General features: G+C 35.7%; 5 protein-coding genes across 5 annotated transcripts; 1 reads left to right on the forward strand and 4 right to left on the reverse strand.

Annotated features, from left to right (window-relative positions):
* The first annotated feature begins 1 nt into the window (after position 1).
* LOC145591467 (uncharacterized) lies at positions 2 to 1,373 on the forward strand. Its single transcript, XM_081647929.1, has 2 exons — positions 2 to 544; positions 632 to 1,373. The coding sequence occupies exons 1-2, from the start codon at positions 13 to 15 to the stop codon at positions 1,255 to 1,257; spliced, it is 1,158 nt and encodes a 385-aa protein (XP_081504055.1). The 5' UTR covers positions 2 to 12; the 3' UTR covers positions 1,258 to 1,373.
* A 1,101-nt stretch (positions 1,374 to 2,474) lies between these two features.
* On the reverse strand, positions 2,475 to 4,256 carry LOC145591802 (uncharacterized). Its single transcript, XM_081648297.1, has 2 exons — positions 3,995 to 4,256; positions 2,475 to 3,257 (listed from the first exon to the last, which is right to left on the reverse strand). The coding sequence occupies exons 1-2, from the start codon at positions 4,052 to 4,054 to the stop codon at positions 2,475 to 2,477; spliced, it is 843 nt and encodes a 280-aa protein (XP_081504423.1). The 5' UTR covers positions 4,055 to 4,256.
* Positions 4,257 to 4,536: 280 nt separating this feature from the next.
* Positions 4,537 to 5,341, reverse strand: LOC145593072 (17.3 kDa class II heat shock protein-like). Its single transcript, XM_081649580.1, has one exon. It carries the CDS (start codon positions 5,126 to 5,128, stop codon positions 4,634 to 4,636), a length of 495 nt encoding a protein of 164 aa, XP_081505706.1. The 5' UTR covers positions 5,129 to 5,341; the 3' UTR covers positions 4,537 to 4,633.
* A 3,571-nt stretch (positions 5,342 to 8,912) lies between these two features.
* LOC145593073 (17.1 kDa class II heat shock protein-like) lies at positions 8,913 to 9,440 on the reverse strand. The gene has a single exon (XM_081649581.1). It carries the CDS (start codon positions 9,438 to 9,440, stop codon positions 8,946 to 8,948), a length of 495 nt encoding a protein of 164 aa, XP_081505707.1. The 3' UTR covers positions 8,913 to 8,945.
* An 803-nt stretch (positions 9,441 to 10,243) lies between these two features.
* On the reverse strand, positions 10,244 to 19,627 carry LOC145591803 (subtilisin-like protease SBT5.4). Its single transcript, XM_081648298.1, has 15 exons — positions 19,031 to 19,627; positions 18,645 to 18,888; positions 18,258 to 18,370; positions 18,083 to 18,172; positions 14,521 to 14,625; positions 14,309 to 14,418; positions 14,067 to 14,164; positions 13,189 to 13,353; positions 12,759 to 12,864; positions 12,128 to 12,647; positions 11,958 to 12,052; positions 11,634 to 11,879; positions 11,407 to 11,521; positions 10,954 to 11,167; positions 10,244 to 10,833 (listed from the first exon to the last, which is right to left on the reverse strand). The coding sequence occupies exons 1-15, from the start codon at positions 19,625 to 19,627 to the stop codon at positions 10,244 to 10,246; spliced, it is 3,408 nt and encodes a 1,135-aa protein (XP_081504424.1).
* Positions 19,628 to 20,388: the final 761 nt, after the last annotated feature.

A 20,388-nucleotide genomic window follows, 5' to 3' on the forward strand; every position in this document is an offset into this window, starting at 1 on the left:
GAGGTGACCAGGATGAGAGAGTTATCTGATGATGTGTACGAGCGATGTGGTTGTGCGTTGTTGATGACACACGGCCTACCATGTGCTTGTACCATATATACCTCGATTCAGGGTGGCACGGGTTTATATTTGGATCAGGTCCATCCTTTTTGGAAGACTCTCGTCATTGGGGATGGTGTAGGCATTCATACTTTTGCTGATGAGTCGGAACAGGACACTGCACAATTTAGATCCCTAGTTGATGAGGTTCTACAACGCGACCCCGGTTTTGTGCGGAGTGTGAACCGAGTGTTGATTGCGGAGCTTCACCCTGAAGAAGGAGATTACGAAGAACCTGAGATAAACGAGACAACCAGGGGTCGACCACAAGGCCAGCAGTGGTCCTCGTCTACTAGACGGGATACAAGTGGGTTCGAGCACATTCCGAGCAGTCGTAGTCGTGGTCGTGCTCGTGGGCGAAGTCGTGGTAGAAGCAGGGGTCGTTCTACATCCAGCTCCGGTCGTGGAATATCAAATGAATCTGTAAACATGAGGACGCCACCTGGTATAAATTGTTATTATTATTAATATTTTTGTACATTACGTAATGAATGGCGAATATGTAATTAATGCGTTGATGATGTATTTACAGGTAATCAGATGAACATCGACGAGTTTTTGTACGTCGATTGGTTTCCAAATGTCATGTTGCCGTATTTGGAAGGATGGGTAGACCCTATCGGTGATGGCAACTGCGGATTTCGTTGTGTTGCAGAATTCTTTTGGGGTAACCAGGAGGAATGGATATTGGCCAGGACTGTGATTGCGAATGAGATAACCAGGCATCCTAACGTCTACTCTCACATTTACGGTGATCAATTGGAAAATGAGGTTCGTCGTATCACGTGGACTGGTGGTAGGTGCACAGGCGACCATTGGATGGCAGTGTTTCAAGACTTGTTCCCGATCGCAAATCTGTTCAACGCTGTCATTATGCTATTCGGTACAGGCATTGATGGTGTAGGTGTGTATCCATGCATCACTGTGTTACCGTGGAGTGCCCCGTCCACTTCCACGGGCCCGAGTAGGGAGCTTGCACTACTAACGGTGGGGAACTATCACTACGTGCGGTTGCAAATGTCTCCTAATTTCCCTGTTCCCCCAATAGCCGGATTTTGGTATGACGTTTGTGAATTTAGCGTCCAAGATTGGGCCCAACGATATGCAAGTAGGATAGCAACATGGCATAATATTAATAGAAATTCTACTTGTAATTAAAAACGCAATTTAAATTCCAGTTTTAATTAGTTTTTAATTACAATTTTAGTTATAATTAAAAATTACATTAAATTCTATTACATTCTCATCATTGCATCCCACGCCGCAATAAGCTCCTGGGCCTCAACCACTGTTGGGGTGACCTCACCGCCCGTGTCTGCAATGAATCGCCGAATCACATGCATGGAACGACCCATCCACTGCAAAATACAAAGCAAATAATCATAACGTATAATATTTTGTACAATAATAAAATAATACAATGATGCACTTCATAAAATACTTACGTAATCAGTGTTCGTCCTCTCTAGAACTGCCGGAGGGGCTAGTTCCGCAGTATCGCAGATAAGCCGAGGATGGGAGTACGTAAAAAACCATGGCAAATAGTCAGGTGAGCATGTGGGAATCTCATCTAGTAGAGGTGGATGGACATGCAAGCCGAGACAGCAGCTCCCAGGACCGAACTTCTTCCATAAGACCTGACCCCGAAAAGTGACGCTGTACGACCGGACATTAGCAGGTCTATACGCCTCGTCAGGGACAAAACCAGGGAGCGGTATCCCCTGCACGTGACCAAGTTGCCGTAAGACCCTGTCTGGGTTATACGGCTCGACGATGTCCCGACACTGTATACAGCCCATGTAAGTGGTCCTCGGGACGTCCTGCGTAGGGGTGAGAGAGTAGGGCCGCCAGTTAACCTGCATATGCAATAACAATAAGAATGTTACGTTACATGACAACACGTTAAACAATATTACACATTTAATAAAACAATAACCATACCTCAGCATCAGTCATCTGATCAAGTCGGGCCCGAAATGATGCGAGTCGGTGCTCATCCCTGGACTGTGCTCTAGTATCCCACATCGAGGCACGAGCCTCACCAGGCTGTACCACCAAAGCTCCCTGACATGGCCGAAAGGATGGGAAGTACTCATATATCCATGCCTGGAGAAGCGTGAGACAACCACCAATGGCCTTACACTCAACACGGGAGGCGATACCCAACTGACGATAAAGGAAAGCAAGTGCAGCTGACCCCCAAGAGTAACGGTCAAGATCGTCAGTAGACTTCTTCAACTCCAAAATGCAGGAGGGAAGAAGGCGGTTACCACTCTTGTCAACGAATAAGGTGCTACCGAAGAGTGTAACAAAGAAAGCCATGAACTGAACGTCGGGAACCCGATCCAACAACTTGCACCGCTCATAAATGGTAGTCACCGCAACAACACCGTTTTCCCAAACTGCAGCAACTCCTGAAAATCATCCTGGAGAGACGCACTGTCGCTGACCATGTCCACCAAGTCCCCGTCAACGGGGATCCCAAGAATGTAAGCGATGTCGTGTAGCATGATGGTCATCTCACCAAAAGGGAGGTGAAAAGTGTTCGTATCCGGCTGCCACCGTTCAACGAACGCAGAGATCAGAAGCCAATCAATGTGGGAATGCATGATAGACGGCAAGTGTCGTAGTCCAGTGACACTAACGCGCTCACGTAAATCAGCACTCAACTCTGTCTCCCACTCCTGCAGCGACTTGCACCACTGAATCCTACTGTGGCACCTCAACGGCTCACGATCCTGTCCGACCCAAATACGTGACGCAATATGAGCCGCGTAGCTGGGAATAAGACTCCCATCAACTGGACCCCCCGGCATCGCCTCCTGAACAAGCCAAGTCGTATCCGCGTCTCGAGCAGCACGAGACCTACGAGTACGGCCAGTGCTCGTACTCGCACTACTAGAAGCCACAAACCTCCCTCCTCTACCTTGCATGACGAAAACCCCTGATGGCGCCTCCTCGTGCTCGCCTCCTGCGGAAGTCGAGGCATCCTCCATGTAGTCATGATCAGGATCATAATCGTACATGTCATCATCCGCCGCTCGAGAAGCTGCCCTCTCCCTCCTAACAGAAGCATCAACACCTCGAGATCGTGTATGTCGAGGACCTGATCCTTCGACATGTGTGAACTCGATGTTTAACCTCCTCATGTTTCGTGGCTGTTATTTAATTAATAAATGTAATTGGTATACCAAATATATTAATTAAACTCAACGTAAAATATAAAACTATATTAGTTGATTATCTAAACATACACCTAATTATTTTAAAATTCAAATACACAAATACATTATTTTATTTCTAAACATAAATTTAATAAAGCTACACATATAAAAAAACAAACATATACAATATCATTTTTTTCCTAAACATATAATTAATAAAGCTAAACATATACGAACATATTATTTAATTTCTTATACATAAAACGTGAACTTAAATTAAACAAATATATATAATTAATATTTTTTTAAATTATACATAAAACGTGAACTTCAAATAAATATTTTTTTTTTTACTAAACAAATATTAAAATTAATCTAAACAATTAATAAACAAATATATTATTAGTATAAATTTAAATTAAAAAAAAAATAATAATTTAAATTCTAGTGCTCAAACCGCTCAAGATATCCGGTTTGACCATGGTCAAACCGCCCAGTGAAAACGGTTGACCGTGGCCAAACCGGATTTCCTGGGCGGTTTGACCATGGTTAAAACGCCCATGAAATCCGTTTCGACCACGGTCAAACCGCCCAGGGAATCCGGTTTGGCCATGGTCAAACCGTTTTCACTGGGCGGTTTACCGTGGTCAAACCGGATATCTTGAGCGATTTGACCATGGTTAAACCGCCTATTTTGGGCGATTCGGTCAAGCGTTAAAAAAAAACCGAACCTGCTCCTCCGGCACGCCGTCTTCCTCCCTCGACCGTCCGACGTTCTTCGTCCTCGGCATCTTGGCGGTTCTCCGGTGGTGTTTTTGGGTGCTTGTGGTGGTGGTGGTAAGGGGGTTGGGTGTTGGTGAAAGTGGTGGTGGTTTTTTGTTTTTTTGGTTTGAAGGGAGTTGAAGAGAATGGTTTAGGGTAGAGTGGTTCAAGGGTAGAGTGGTAATTTCGTTGTAATTTTGCGGGCGTTTTGAGTAATTTGCGGGCGTCAAATAGCAGTTCACAAAAAGAATTACACAAAAGAACGTATATTTTGTGAGCCAGATTAGTTTATTGTATTAGAAAATAGAAGTCAAAAGAAAATACTAAACTAAACAAAAATAGACCATGTACTACGGAATAAGAAAAAAACAAGATCATTTCATTTTACTCATAATTTCATTCCAACATTACATCATCATTCCCATCCATTACATCACACATAGAAAAGCTCACACAATCCTACCAATCACCACAACTCTCAACCTCACCCCAAAAAAAAAAAAAAAAAAAAAAAAAAAAAAAAAAAAAAAAAACATTAGCATTCTAATTACCACCAGTCCACCACTAATCAAGACTAATTATTGATAGATGATGAAGAAAACCCAGAATTAAGCAACCTTAACCTCAATAGTCTTAGGCTTCTTAGGTTCAGGAGGAGGCAACTTCTCAACAGAAACAGTCAACACACCATCTTGACAAACTGCACTAATCTTCTCCATATTTGCATTTTCAGGCAACACAAATTTCCTCATAAATTTCCCAATTCTCCTCTCCATTCTCAAATACCTGACCCCATCTTTTTCCTCTTCCCTCTTTCGCTCCCCACTGATCACCAGCACGTTGTCGTCCTCAACCTGAACTTTAATGTCCCCGCTCTTCAACCCCGGCATATCGATGATGAACTGGTACGAATTTGGGTACTCCTTGACGTCAGCTGGGGTTCGCGCCATCGCACGCGCGTCACGGACGTAGGCGTTTGATGGGGCGGTTGATCCTGTGGTTGATTTGTCGGTTGCCGAGGGGGTTGTGAAGTCGTCTGCGTCGAGGAAGTGTGAGAGGGCGTGGATGATGGGGGTGTCTAAGCCTGTGAAGCGGAAATCCATCTTTCTTTTTCTTGGGAGCTGAATTTTGGTTGATTTTTGAAGTGGGTTTTTTGTTATGGTTTGTTTTTTGATGTGATTGCAAAGTGTTTGTGAAAATGCTTGAGTGAATTTTTGCGGATGAATTAGAAGTTTGAAGGGGGGAATTTATAAAGGGTGTAGAGAGAAGTTTCTAGAGAGAGAATGGAAGAGTTTGATATTTTTCTGGGGTGTTCTTGAATGTTGGTTGTTGTGTGAGTTTCACGTGGCATTGATTTTTGAAAAGTGTCGAGAAGGTGGTAGAATGTTATGGATATGGTGTCAAAAATTTAAAGTTGGGGTTTACTAATTTTGGAGTTTTCAGATGATTTTAGAAGCTACTAGTACAATGGAGAAAAAGATGGGAAATGGACTGACCCATATAGGCCATGGACCATGGACCGAATTGCAACAATCAAGCCCAAAATTTCTTTTGAAAATTAAAATGAAATTGCTATTGGGGGATCAAACTAATACAACCTAAATTGGATCAATTATCAAGCATTAATTACATTGTTCTACGCGTGTTTTAGGCATGAATTTTTAAATTTGTAAAATTTTAAAAAATGTGTTTAATACTTATATGTAGCCCTTAGCATTATCTTTTTTTTGATGCAATTATGTCTGATAATTTAACCTATTCGATTCCAACTAATGTGAATTCAAACTGTCTTAAGTAGAGGGAAATTAAAACTCTCTCAACTAATGTTCATGACTTCCTCAAGTCTCGAACTTGAGACCTCCGTTAAACTAACCTTCATTAAAAAAAAAATCTATTAATGTACTAGTATATAATTACTCATCATTAAAGGAGAAAGAATCATTATAGAGTTTTATGCATAGTATTTAACTAAAAATTGATTTAAAGACCAATTTCTATGGGATTTTGGACCTGAAATAAAATAAACTACTTTGTATATTTTTTGACTTAGAGAGTGGGCGGTTCTCTCTAGTTTGGTCTGAGGTTGATCGGTTCTAATTTTCTACACCAAACTGATTATTGATCGATGCTATTAACGTCCAATACAATAAAAGGTTAAATTTGACATTATAATCTTAGTGTAACTGAGAGAAAATGTCTTACATATTACTTGCATAATTGTACTCCTCACCCCTTTCAACTTGCTTCATGTAGAATTATACTTTGAATCTTTGGTACCTTTATTCTGTTTCTTTCAAATTCTTACTTTTTTGTATAAATGAATGTAAAATTATAATTTATTTTCTACATTGTTTTATTTCTTTTAAGGAAAAGAAATAGTCCTATACAAAAATTATCCTTGTTTATCCCCTCAAAAAAAAGTTACCCTTCTTTTTATTTTTCATAATTTTCAATGTACATCTTTAAACATTAATATACCTATTCTTCCATTCCTTATATATTGCACTATTTAACTTTTAAGGGGGCGTTTGGTTCACGAAATATAGGTATGAGGTATGGGTTTAGAATGACTAAAACCCATACCATATGTTTGGTTGACAAAAATATGAATTTCAAACCCATACCTTAAACCCATGAGGTATGGGGTTTAGAAACCTTGGGGGGGAGGTGGGTTTGGCTCATTCCATTCCCTTAGGTATCAAATAAAAGGAGAGAATAATGAGATATTCCATTCCAGAATTAAACCAAACACATGGTATTAAGTATCAAGTTCCAACCCGATACCACCTTAACCCCATTCCTGATTCCAACCCCATACCACTTTGTGAACCAAACGCCCCCTAAGCAAGTTTTACAAATGTTACACCATATTATGTATTTCCTTACACATTACAAATACCCAATCTAATATATATATATATAAAGGGGAGTTTTTTCTCGAGATTTTAGAGCGCCACGTAGGATTTTTATTTTTAAAAAATTATTAGAGCGCCACATAGGATTAATATTTTTAAAACGCTACAATAGGATTATGCCACCTAATATAAGATTAGTTAACGTGCCACGTAGGATTATAAATTATAGTTATATCCAATAAATAATTCAAGTGCCACATAAGCATAATTAACCAATGAGATTTAAATGGTTACATTAATTATATACGAAATATTATCTTTTGAGATTAGGAATTTTATCTAATATTTTAAAACAAATACGGAGAAAATGAAATATTACGTACAACTAATAAAATAACAAATGTAATCACATAAATATGAAAAATATTTTTTTTTAAAAAAAAATAGACCGAACCGTGCATCGCACGGGCTTCATCTAGTATTCTTAATAAATTTGTAGGATTTTGTTAAAATTATAACAGTGTTTAGTTTGAAAATATTTATTCTATTTTGACAATTTTTACTTGTATAGTACTTCCTTTGTTCTTTTTAGGCAATAGGGGGATTAATTTAATTAGTAGCTTATTAGTCTTGTGTGATGCATGTTTATAGGAATTAAATATTTTTATTCGTAATTTAAATACTTGTAATTCTAAGCTTGTACAGCTTATACAGCGAATGGATGAGGAAGTGGCATGTGTTTAGTTATGATATCAACTTTTAATTTAGAATAGTTATAAACTAGCTTAAATCTCGTGCAATGCACGGTTGTTAAATACTTTTGAAAATAATATTATAAAAATTATATAAATAGAAAGACTCACATATTAAAAGGTGTATATTATTAATAAAAACCTGTAAGAGAAAATATTTAAATTACATGTAACATTTACAATGGATAGTTTAATATTTTTGGAAAGGAATTATATTTTATATAAAACAAATATCATAATTTAGATACAATTTTTGATTTATTTTTTTATTTTAAGAAGGTACTTTTGGAGGGAAAATTTTTAATGCAATATTGACAAGTGTCTTTTTTTATTCGCTTTTAGTATTATGTAATTGATGCTTCCAAAAATACAATCATATAACTAATATATAAAGCTAAACTTTTAGTCAGGTCACGAGGCAAAGATATTTGACGTTCCAACTTGAATTATTATTTTATTCAATATCTTCGATAAAATACCAATATTTCAGATGTACAAATTAAATTATTATTTTATTTTAAAAATTATTAGATTATAATTCTTAAAAATTATCATATAAATTTATTTTTTATATCATGATATTTTTTGGAGCGAAGGAATTAATTCAAAGCGTAAAACATCCATTTATAATATATACTAATCGGTTAAAATACTATACTTTACAATCCAATAGAATTTTATTACTATGTAGACCTGTCAATTAGGGTCGGGTCATGAATCATCTCGAATTGGGTCACTTCAGGTTACGAGTTAAGAAATGTTCAACCCTTGCCCAAAGTTTTGGGTTCGGTTCAACCCAACGGGCTTTGAACATTTACTTTATTTAATTTATGTTTTGCTAATTTTTTATTTTTGTAATGTGTTAAATCGAACCCTTCAACCAACATTATTATTAGTTATTACATACCTACTAGATAACAAATCGTCATAAAAACACATCAATTCCTAACTAATTTTGTATCAATGATATATTTTAAAATTTGACATTTAAATTAAAAATTTATCATAAAATTCAATAAACAACCCGAGCATCGCACGGGCACAAAACTAGTTAATTATAAACGAGTGAAATATATACTTTATTGATGTATTGCAGAATAATTGTCAAATTAGTGGATTGAAAAAGCAAAACCATAAAATAATAGAGAAAACACAAGGTGTATAGTATATACCATCAAATCATGGTTGAAACTTGATTAGTGCAACATACTGCAAAGTTCAGTTGACAAAAACTCAAATACAACAAACTCCACATCTTACATAAAAAAGCATTCATCAAACATAATTTTTTAAAATTAATACAACTTAATTAATTAAGCACCTTTAACTTCAATAGTCTTAGGAACCTTAGGCTTAGGAGGAGGCACCTTCTCAACAGTAACAGTCAACACACCATCTTGACAAACTGCACTAATTTTCTCCATATTTGCATTTTCAGGCAACTCAAACTTCCTCATAAACTTCCCAATTCTTCTTTCCATCTTCACATACTTCACTCCTTCCTTCTCATCCTTCTCTTTGTCCCTCCTCCTCTCACCGCTCACCATGAGCACATTGTCATCCTCTAGCTGCACCTTTACCTCTGAGGGTTTAACCCCGGGCATGTCAACAATGTACTGGTATGCATTAGGTAGGTCTTTGATGTCGGCTGGGGTACGTGCCATGGCCTTGGTGTCACGTACGTATACTCGAGAAGGGTTGTTCGGTTGTTGTTTTGTGTCGGATACTTCATCTGTGAATTGGTCTAGCATGTCTTGGATGTTGTTGAGGAAGATGTTGTCGACGAATCCAGGAAATCTCACGTCCATTTTGCTTCTTTTTGTTGTTGTTGCGAAAGAAATTAGACTAAGCAAAGATGAATGTAACTATATTTGTAAGAGAGTTTTGTTGTTTGTTGTGTTTTGTTTTTTGTTTTTTTTAAGGGAGTTTTGGGTTTTGGTTTTATAAGAGGGAAAAGAGAAAATATTGAGAGAGTTCTAGTGATGTTTGGTGAGTAAAATGGAAGTAATGTTTCGAGAAAGTGATTTGTTTATTTAAGTTCTAGAATTGTTTTTTAAAAAAGAAGAAATTCTGGAATGATCAAGCAAAAGTTGTACAGTTTTTTACTTGATTGTTTATATTTTAAAAAAGAAGAAATTCTTAAAAACTAGTGATTGTTTATTGCAAATGAGGATCAATCAATCAATAAAGTAAAAGAATTAAGGCACACATTGGTATTGGCCTTACAAATCAAACAGGTTTCCCATCGATCATAATTAGTTGTTTGTTTTGGTGTTTAGAGAGCCACAAGAGCTGGGGTGAGAATCGATCCCAGGATCTCCTAGAACCGGGAGGAAAGCTCTAATTTTCCGAACATTCATTAGTAATGTAAATGACTTTAATTGTGAACATAGTGTGAAGATTAAAAATTACAAGTAATTCCCCTCATAATAAACTGATAAGAACCTGCTAGTTCTTGAACTATTTTGCATTATTTGGTCAATTGTATAATTTCTTCTAAGAAATTGCAAATAAAATTAATGTAATTGTCTAAAACAAATGAACACCAAATATATTTAACAATGAAATTATAAGAAATACTCTGTATAATATCCTAGAGAATTTAAATGAACTAGCTTACAAAGTTTGATTTATTAGTAGCAGGAGAAGCAGCAGCTGCTGTTGCAGCAACTGCAATGGGGCTCCTAACAAAGTGATTTCCATCTGACCATATCAACTCTCCAAAAACGTACCCTGCAGGCAAGCCACCAGCTTGAGCTTTTAAGGTCACCTTATAACTCTTCTCTTCTCCAGCTTTCGTAAACTGCAAAGACTTCGGTTCCACAGTGACCTCAACGCCGTTTGGTTGGTTCACACGAGCTTCATAAGTTGAGGCCTCTGCCACATTCTTAACTGTTCGAGTGACAGTGACTGAGCCAGATAGTTTAGGCACTGTGATTGAAGGGTAGTTGAAGTTCAATAGGCCACTGTTGGTTGTGTTTGATGCTTGACATTTGTGGGAAGGATCAAAGGACTGGAGCATGGTTTGGTTATAGCCAAGAGAGCAAAGGAACTCTAAATAATCGCGTGTGGTTAAGTCATAGACTAGCCCTGGATCCATGGCACGGTTTGGTCTAACATGTCCTGCTCCATAGGCGAATGGATCGGCTGTAGTGAAAGATGCATCCAGCATTGGTTTCTCTGTGTTATCTTTGACTCTAGCTGCAACAACATAAAATGTAAAATGTCATATATTATCTAGATTTTGTCTAGAAATGTTTCATATGTTAATGACTTCATTCGAATGATAAGTGGATCAGAAAGAGTTGTAGGGTTAGTTACCGGTAGTCATTATAGCAGATCTTATTGCAGCAGGGCTCCATGTAGGGTGAAGAGTCTTGAGAAGGCCAGCAACCCCAGATATATGAGGGCAAGACATAGAAGTACCCGAGTCTAACATAAAGGAAACTCTACGCTTATCCCATGGTTCTTCTGTTGGACTTACTGCTCCAGAGTATGCAGCTAAGACATTCACTCCTGGTGCTGTGATGTCAGGCTGCAGAGCACAAGAACATCATTACTTGACTTGAAATTGAAGTTCAATTTATAAAAAAAAACATGAAATATTTATATCAAATTGAAGTATGACACTAGAAAACTCGTGTCATTGTTACTTTGTTAGACATTAATACTCGAGTCCAAGTAACATATCAACCAAACATAAAAGCCGAGGAATTAAATTTATGCATAGGTCCAATTTCAAGCAGACTGAAGATTTAAAGTGCCACAACTTACTTTTAAAATCTCAGGTGTAACAGGATTTGGACCTCTGGATGAAAATGCAGCCATATAAGGAGCTGGCTTGGTACCTAGGACAACTGCTGGATGAGTGATGTAACCATAAGGTTCACTGTAAACAAAAATTTTCATTTCAGATTAAAAAAAGAAATAAATTCAACGATTTTAAGAAATATAAGCAAAAAGAAATGTATGAACAAACTGAAGAATAGTTATACACATACGCCGTGGAATTGATATAGGCCAGAACAGCAGCTCCATCTGTATAGGTTAGTTGTGTTGCTGGAAGGACACGAAGGTCAGCTATTATCTCATTGCCGCTATCTTTGTCGTTGCAAAGGATCATCCCTACAGCTCCTGCAAGTAATGCTTGCACACCTTTCTCCACTCTTGCATTACCACCACGAAGACATGCCACGATTTTCCCCTGTGCTTTAGTTTTATCCAATGTGCCTGCTAGGCAGAGCATACTGCAGAAACAGACTAATATCAGATTTGCAACATATCAGTCAGAACAAGCTTTGAGGGTAAAGAAAGGGTTAAATTACGCGTCTGCAGCAGAAGCATTGGCAGTTTTCGCCTGAGCACCAGATATGAGTGGATAAAGCTTGTCATCTGGCAAAGGTTTTGATAAGCTCGAACCCTGAACACAGCAAAAAACTTTCAGAAAAACAGACAATCTTCTAAGATCATAAGACTGTTAGATGCAGACTGATACCTTAAATCTCTGCCCATTTCGAAGCTCAACAAAAGCTTGAAACTCCCTATCCATAGTACTTGCACCAACAGTAACAATCCATGGTGCAACATTCGCAACAGACGCCACTTCAGGTCCAGAATTGCCAGCAGAACAAACTACGACGATACCACTTTGACTAGCATGAAAGGATCCAATGGCGATTGCATCACTAAAATAATCTCCAGCTTCTCCACCAACCGAGATAGACAGGACATCAACACCATCATGAATAGCCATATCAAAGCCTGCTAGTAAATCAGCATCGAAGCAGTTACCCCAGCAGATCTTGTAAGCAGCTACTCGCGCCTTTGGTGATCCACCTTTAGCTGTTCCATTGACTAAGCCTAACACGGATGCTCCTGGAACAAAGTTGCCACCAGCAGTCGACAGTGTGTGAGTTCCGTGGCCAGCGACATCACGTGGAGAGCTTATTGCTTCCGTGACATTTCCACCAGCAGCAATGAATCCTCTGTTGAAGTACCTTGCTCCAATAAGCTTCCTACAAGATGATCGGTACACAATTAATACTTCGTATGTCCTAACCCTTAGAGGAGAATATTTTGCGTGTATTTTCTATCAAAATGTGTACAATCATAGAAATGTAACAAACCTATTGCAACGGACTCCGCCATTCTGACTGTCACAACCACCTTTCCATCTGGAAGGAACAGGTCCATATCCTTCATCACTAAAGCTCTTTGATTCAGGCCAAACCCCTATTCATTCATTGTATGAAAGAGAATTAACTAAGTTTGTACAATTTACTCTTCCGTTTAGATATAATTGTACAACTTTGACTTTCACATTTGTCAATAACAGTTTTGAATATAAATATCTTAATTATCTTTTATAGATATTAGACTAGTTGAACAACACTTTTATTGCTTTGTTTCACTTTTTGTAAATTTCTTAATGCATATTCAAATTCATATTATAACATATTGTCAAAATCTATATATTGAGATGAATCAAACAAGGTCTCAAGTATAACGGTAGAAAGACGAAATAATTGACAAACACAAATGAGTTTAAGCAAATACCAGTATCAAGGTTTGCAATGATAGTATCTTCCCCAAATCTAGCCTTTTTCCACGCTGAATCCGTATGGATTTCACCATTGTTTTCAAGCAACATAAAATCCCAAGACCTTGTTGTTTGTAATTTCCTCGCTTTATTCGGGAACACAGAAACAACTTCCGGGTGTTCTGATTCATTTTCAAAACAACCAAACTAATTAAACCAATCTTAATCTTACAAAATTAAACATATTATAACCTTAATTACATTTTAATTTGCTTATCAACATTATTTATTCTTTGTAACCACCTTATATAATTAAATGAAATAACCAGCAATACTAAGGCCTAATAAATTAATAATTCATCTACAAGATTGTACTCCGTATTTAATTAGGATAATAAAAATAAGCATTAATTATTGTTCATGCTATTTAAATTAGAGCACAACTGAGTACGGATTAATAATATTACTCCGTAGAATAATACAAAGTACTCCGTATCTTATTAAAAAGTTTAAGATTTTTAGAAAGTCTACTATCCTATGCATATGATTATATTACGATGTTATGTTGTAATTGTACAAATATAGTCTATTAATGATCAATAATACTGAGTAGTCATGTTATGTTGTCAAGTTTCAAGGTTTAAAACATTGTACTACTATGTATATGTAGATTATGACGAATAATGGAATATGATAATCAACATTAAATTTGTAATTGTTTCTTTTTTAAAAAATAATTAATCCATCCGTTCCATTTTATACTTTTGCTTGCACCTATTCAATGAACCTAGCATGACTCAATTGTAATTTAGGTTATTTATTAAAAAAAATAAATAAAAAATCACATGACAATAAAATTAAAATTATGTTGAAGCATGAAAAATCAAATTATTACTTGCAATCTCTGCTGCTTGCTCATCATCAAGAATTGCCGCAAAACCATTAATATTCATCTGGTATGAGTAAAATATTGCTTCCTTTGCTTTGTCTGGACTATATACCACATTTCAATTAAAATTATAATACAACATTTTGGTCATCCAATAAAATACAATATTTTTGTAATCCGACGACAAAACAATATATAAAATCAAATAATACAATTATTAATATTATTATTTATTATCGATTAATTACCTTCCAACAAATGAAGCCAGAAAATTATGATGAGAATTCTCTACCAATTTCAAATCTTGTTGTGTAACGTCTGGACCATGAGTATGTGCTCCCATATACACGACATAAGACTAAATTTAACAATAGGAAAAAATAATATCAATAACAATAGTTCTCATATAGTATAATATTCATATTCATGTCAAAAATCAAAATATAACAACTTTACATGCCTGTTTCGCCGCAAAGGCGGAATTAAAAATTGAAAAGAGGATGAATAAAAGACAAATTTTCATCGTGTTCCTTAAACCTGGGATGGACTCCATTGCTTGTTTAGGCTTAATTACAAACATTAAGCCGTAAACTTAATTTTAAAAACCTATTAATGTTATGAATGAATGTGGTGAGCTTTTATATACAGATTAATGTATCTTAAGAGATTCTAATAAAAGATAATAATAATACACAGGATATAATTAGTCAATGTGATATGATAATTATTTTGTCACAGTATTTAAGGATTCTTAATGTAGTCAATCTTTGATTGATATCAATGAGGTGTCACAGTCTAATAATAATTATTCATATCACTTCTATGGGCTGGCCTAGTATGCCCCTAATATATATGGTACGGTTTATTATTTATTCCAAAATATGTACTCTATTCATTATTTTTAATCAATAATATTAATTAACATAATACTAAAACGGACACCGCGATGACACATGTCACTTCCTGGTGTCGTTTTTCCCCTCCAAAAACCATTTTCTAAAAATAAATATTTTCTAACTTTAGTTTTCTTTTTATATCTTATTGATTGACAACTTATTTAAGTCAATAAAATTATACTATGTATATATTTTATTTATATATTATAATCAAAATTAAATATTCTAATTACTAATATTAATATTATATGCAATTTTTTTTCCTTATACATTACAAATTTACAATCACATGGATTTTATTTATAGTACGGAAAAAAAAACTTTATATTGCATCAAATTGACTTTAGCACATAATTCTATAACTATAACTATGTATTATAATAAAGGTGAAATCAGGAATGACATGTGTTATCTCTTTTATAAATAATTCGGCGCCTTTTTTTTTTTTTTTTTTTTTTTTTGCCAAAGCTTCTTCTTAGAGAATATTTTATACTATGCATGCAATAATATCCTTACTATTTGGTAATTATATTTCATTTATAACAACAAAATATTATTTGTTTATTTATCAATATGGAGTAATATTTTCCTACATATAACTTTGTGACGTAATCCATAATTATTATATTAGTTGTGCATGTAATACTCACACTATTTTTGATAGTAAGATATAATTAATTGTTTATTTTTGTAATAATGAATTTTTATCTTATTTTGCAATTTGATAATTATTGTAAATAAGTATAGTATTAAACTAATTAAATAGTGAAAATTACCGTGCATGACACATGACCTAATCTAGTTAGATCATCAAGCTAAGTTTAGTGTAGTGGAAAGAAGAGCGTTTTTTAATCATGAGATTAGAGGTTCAATCCTAACAAAGTCACAAGAGATAATTAGGCCCCGTTCTCTTCACCTTATTTTTTTACTGAACTGAAATTATTTTTACTTAATATTATTTTTTTACAGTGAAGAAAACAGGGTCTTAGGGGGTGGAATTTCCTTACTCAGTGGCGGATCCAGAATTTTACGAGTGCTAGGTCACCATTACCCATCGACCGCATACCAATCATAATTAATGCATAAATATTCTAAAAGTTAGTTAAAAAAAAGGCATTTCAAAGATATTAAATATCTGATGGGTGAGGAGAAGGATTTATAACGGATAATGACAAGTCACTAATGAAACTGCCCCCCTTGGGTATCAAACCCATGAGGCCATGATCTTTGACAAGAATTACAATGCCTCCCACCACTACAACGCTAAGAACTTATTTATATATTGTCATGCTGTCGAAGGAGAATTCACATATTGGAGGGAAGATCCTAAACTCCTCCCTAAATTACATGAATATTGTTTCAATGTTAACCCGCCGGCAAGTGTGAATAGGACCTTGATTAAAATGGGAAACACTGTGCAGTGGTCCAGAAAGAGTGAGAGACAAGGGGAGAAAAAAGATCCCTCAAGATAATGTGATTTCCATTAAAAAATCGGGCACACTACAGTTAAATGCATGACACTCAAAAAGGAAGTCGCTCCCCTATTGAAGAAAAGATACCTCAAGGAACTCATGACAGACAGGTCCAAAGCTCCAGGTAGAGAAAGAGATTCCAACCCAGCTATTTGATAATATGTGTTTTGGGTTTCTTAGTTTGGGCTAATTTTTTGGACTGAAATTGCTAGAATTAATGTCGTGGGTTGCTTCCAAGCTATGCTAGCTATTGTTTTTAGGTGTAGCGTTGTTGGAATGTCGACTTTGGTGGTGGCTGGGTATTAGGTGAGGTGAGAGATGGTTTTGGGTCGAAAGTGCATTGAGAAATTGCGAAGGAGTGAAGACTTGTACTGTGTTGGTTTTAGGGATGCGTGAGGGCGGTTTTGGGGGTGTTTTGAGGCAGGTTGGGGATGTTGTGGTGGTGGATCAAAATGGTAAGGTGGTGGGATGGTGGTAAGGAAGGTGGCACTGCTGATGGGGCATGGAAAAAAAAAGGTTTAAAAGGTCACGTGATCGACACTTGGGTACGGTGGTCAACGCTTGAGAAATTAGTCAACGGTGAAAATTCGGTGAAGGTAGTTTTTTACAACATTTTAATTTTAATAATTAATTACAACATTTTTTTTATTATTTAGTTTCTCAAAAAAAAAAAAAAAAACGGTTTTTAATTAGATAGTTTATGACAAAATGTCCTAAATTATACTCCTTATAAGAACTTATTTTTTTCCAAATTTTTTTGTGACCTTATATTTATTACAGTACTACTTAATAATATTTATAAAATAATTTATGTCTTAAAATTATTAGATTTGATTTTGTTATTATTTTTATAAGGGTAACATCGATAATTTTAATATATTAGTTGAAAATATAGCCATCACTTGTAATATTAACATCAATAATTTTATGCATTCATAAAATAAGAAATTATGATCATCACTTGCTAAACATCCGATCCACCAGTTTCATCACCAGCAGATGACGGATGGATCGAATGCGGGTGATGAGTTTTGTGGGTGGCGAGTGTATCGAGTGGAGCAGATGGATTGAGCGGGTGGCGGGTTTTGCTAGTTGTTGTAGAAAAATTGTTGTTATTTACTCGGATTTTAGTAGTGTTCGACCCGAATCCAATATGTTGTCATTCCTAACTATCAATAATTTGAATGAAGTGGAATAAGCATTGCGATTGATCTGAATGAAATAGTGAATTTCAAGAATTTCAGGAATATAAAGCTATTTAATCTAACGAAGACTAAATAACGATTAAATTGATATTTTTTTTTCCAGCAAATATCATATGCAATTCTCTTGCTAAAACAATTTATACGAATTGATCAAATGTAATTCAAAATTTCTCTACCTTTATTAATGAATATAAAGATTATAACAAAATGTATATTCTAATTAAAAGAAAATAATATCTTATCAATCTACTAATTCTATTACAACGGCCCTAATTTGATTAATCCCGCCTAACTTTGGATTGACGCCACTCAACCTCATGGTTAATAGATGACTCAACAAAAATAAATACAAATAGTAAAACGATAATATTGATGCCTTGAAATCGCATCACTACTCAAGACTTCTCGACCCAGACTAGTACTTTGTAATGGTAAAGGATTATAAATACCCCAACAATAATTAGTAAAGTTATGATTGCAGCGATTATCCATGAGCGAATAGTAGACGATGCACCTAATATTGTTGTGGTGTCAGTAACCTGAATGAAGTGAAAAAAACATTTTGATCAGTCTGAATGAAATAGTGAATATAAAAAACAGGAAAGAAAATGGAATAACACATACATGTCCATGCAACAGTTGCCACTTTAATTTGTTATTCTGCCATCTTGGTTGATTTCCAGGAATTGAGACGACAATCTTTGAGAGGACAAACGTGATGAAAATAGAGGCAATCACTGGAACGACCAAAAAGAAGATAAAAACAACAATTTTCTGGGAAGGCTTGAAAAAAGAATATGTGCCAGTTAAAAATGCAGCCATGAGCATGAAAATAGAAATGAAAGTAGCTCTGAAGCCCCAAGTAAAGAGGTATTGTCTGTATCTTTTCCCAGCGGGAATAACAACAAAAAAAAAAGTAACATAGAATGGCCGTAAGAGAAGAGACTAAAGCGAAACAGTCTGTGAAGAGGAACGCTTGAAATGCTTTGCTGTGGCTTAACATGGCAGTACCTTCTTCCCCTTTAGTCTTTGTGTCTGAATCAAATCCACCAGGTACCGCGAGACCTGCTGTAAATGATACAGTTGCTATTAGAGCGACAACCACCATATGACTTCCGGCTGCTGTACTCATACCATTCGTGACATAGGCCTCTGGTTGAGCCTCGATATCTTTTTTGTACTCCTGTAGAGGTGGTATCCATTGCTTTACACGCCCGCCTTTTGGGGCTATCATTCTGATTTCTCTCACGACATCCTGCGATTACTATGTAATCCGTAAAAAGCAGCTAGCATGGTGTCATATATGTTGTTCATTCTATCTGATTTTTTCAATTTAAACGTAACTAGTTTTGACTATTGATTAACACTGTACTACTACTAGGTAATAATGTATGTACCTTCCTTATAGCCGACCCTGATTCGGTGGTGAATTTGATTGAACTGGCTATATCACCTGGTGTTTTATGTTCACCATTATAACTCATGACTTGCAGTTTAGATGACTTAGGAATCAGGCTCCTTAAGCGTTTTAAAGAGCTAAGACGAACAGGAAGCTTCTCTTGGAGTGCTTTGACAAGCAGGTGAAGTGGCGTATTTCCATCCTTGTCTATTTCGTTGACAAGATTAGAAAATTGAATCTGACTCAGAAAATAATCGAGTGCTTCAAAATGGCCTAAAAAGGCCGAATAGTGGACAATGTTCCGGCCTTGATTATCTGTAATTTCGCAAATATCTGGAAAGTGTTTCATTAGAAGCTTCAAACCATCAACATTGTTCATTTGCGCTGCTACATGAGCTGCTGTCCGCCCCTGGTTGTCTTGAATGTATACTACAGTACGAGATTTGGGTTCTGAAAGAGCCGCCTCTAATACTGCCTCCAATACTGCCTTCAATACTGCATTGTCAATGCCAGCTGCATAATGAATTGGTCTCTGTCCATGTTTATCTATTGTCTGTAGTAGCCGCTTATTACCGTAATTGAGCTTTGTTACCATGTCTAAAAATCACACACAAAGAAAGTTCATTAATGATGATAATACTACAAATTCTATCTTAAACTCAGTAAGTATGTACATACTATATTAAGAACACAATTTGTTCTATTATTCGACTTAGGAAAATTTGTAAAATACCACCTAATATTGTACCCATTTTTCACAATACCACCAACAATTTTTATTTTATTTTATTTTACCACCATCTTTTTTTCAAATCCTTAAAAAATTACCACCATGACGTCACTATAAGTCCACAAAACTACCTTCTTATTTTCCCTCCTTCTCCCTCTCTAATTTCACAATTCTCTCCCATGTTCTCTCCGCCATTACTCCACTCTCTCCTCTTTTCTTTTTCTTTTGCAAATTTCATAGGCAATAATTAGGTTTTAAATATGTAATTTGTTCTTCAAGGCAATCGAAAATGCAAAATCGAGTGTGTAATCATGTTATCAAGAAGGTATGTTCAATTAGGGTTATCAAGAAGGTATATTCAATAAGAATAAGGTAGTTGATGGGGACCGCAATGTCATCATAAGGTAGTTATAACTGTTTTAAAAAATAGCTGGTGGTAATTTATAAGGATTTGAAAAAAAGATGGTGGTAAAATAAAATAAAATAAATTGTTGGTGCTACCGTGCTATTGTAAATAATGGGTACAATAGTAGGTGGTATTTTATAAATTTTCTTTCGACTTGTTTTTACAAAATAATTTCATTTTTTTTTGACAAGGAACAAAATAATTTCATTAAGTTTTTTTT

Source organism: Chenopodium album, chromosome 18 (assembly GCF_948465745.1).
Source record: "Chenopodium album chromosome 18, dcCheAlbu1.1, whole genome shotgun sequence".
Lineage (NCBI taxonomy): Eukaryota > Viridiplantae > Streptophyta > Magnoliopsida > Caryophyllales > Amaranthaceae > Chenopodium > Chenopodium album.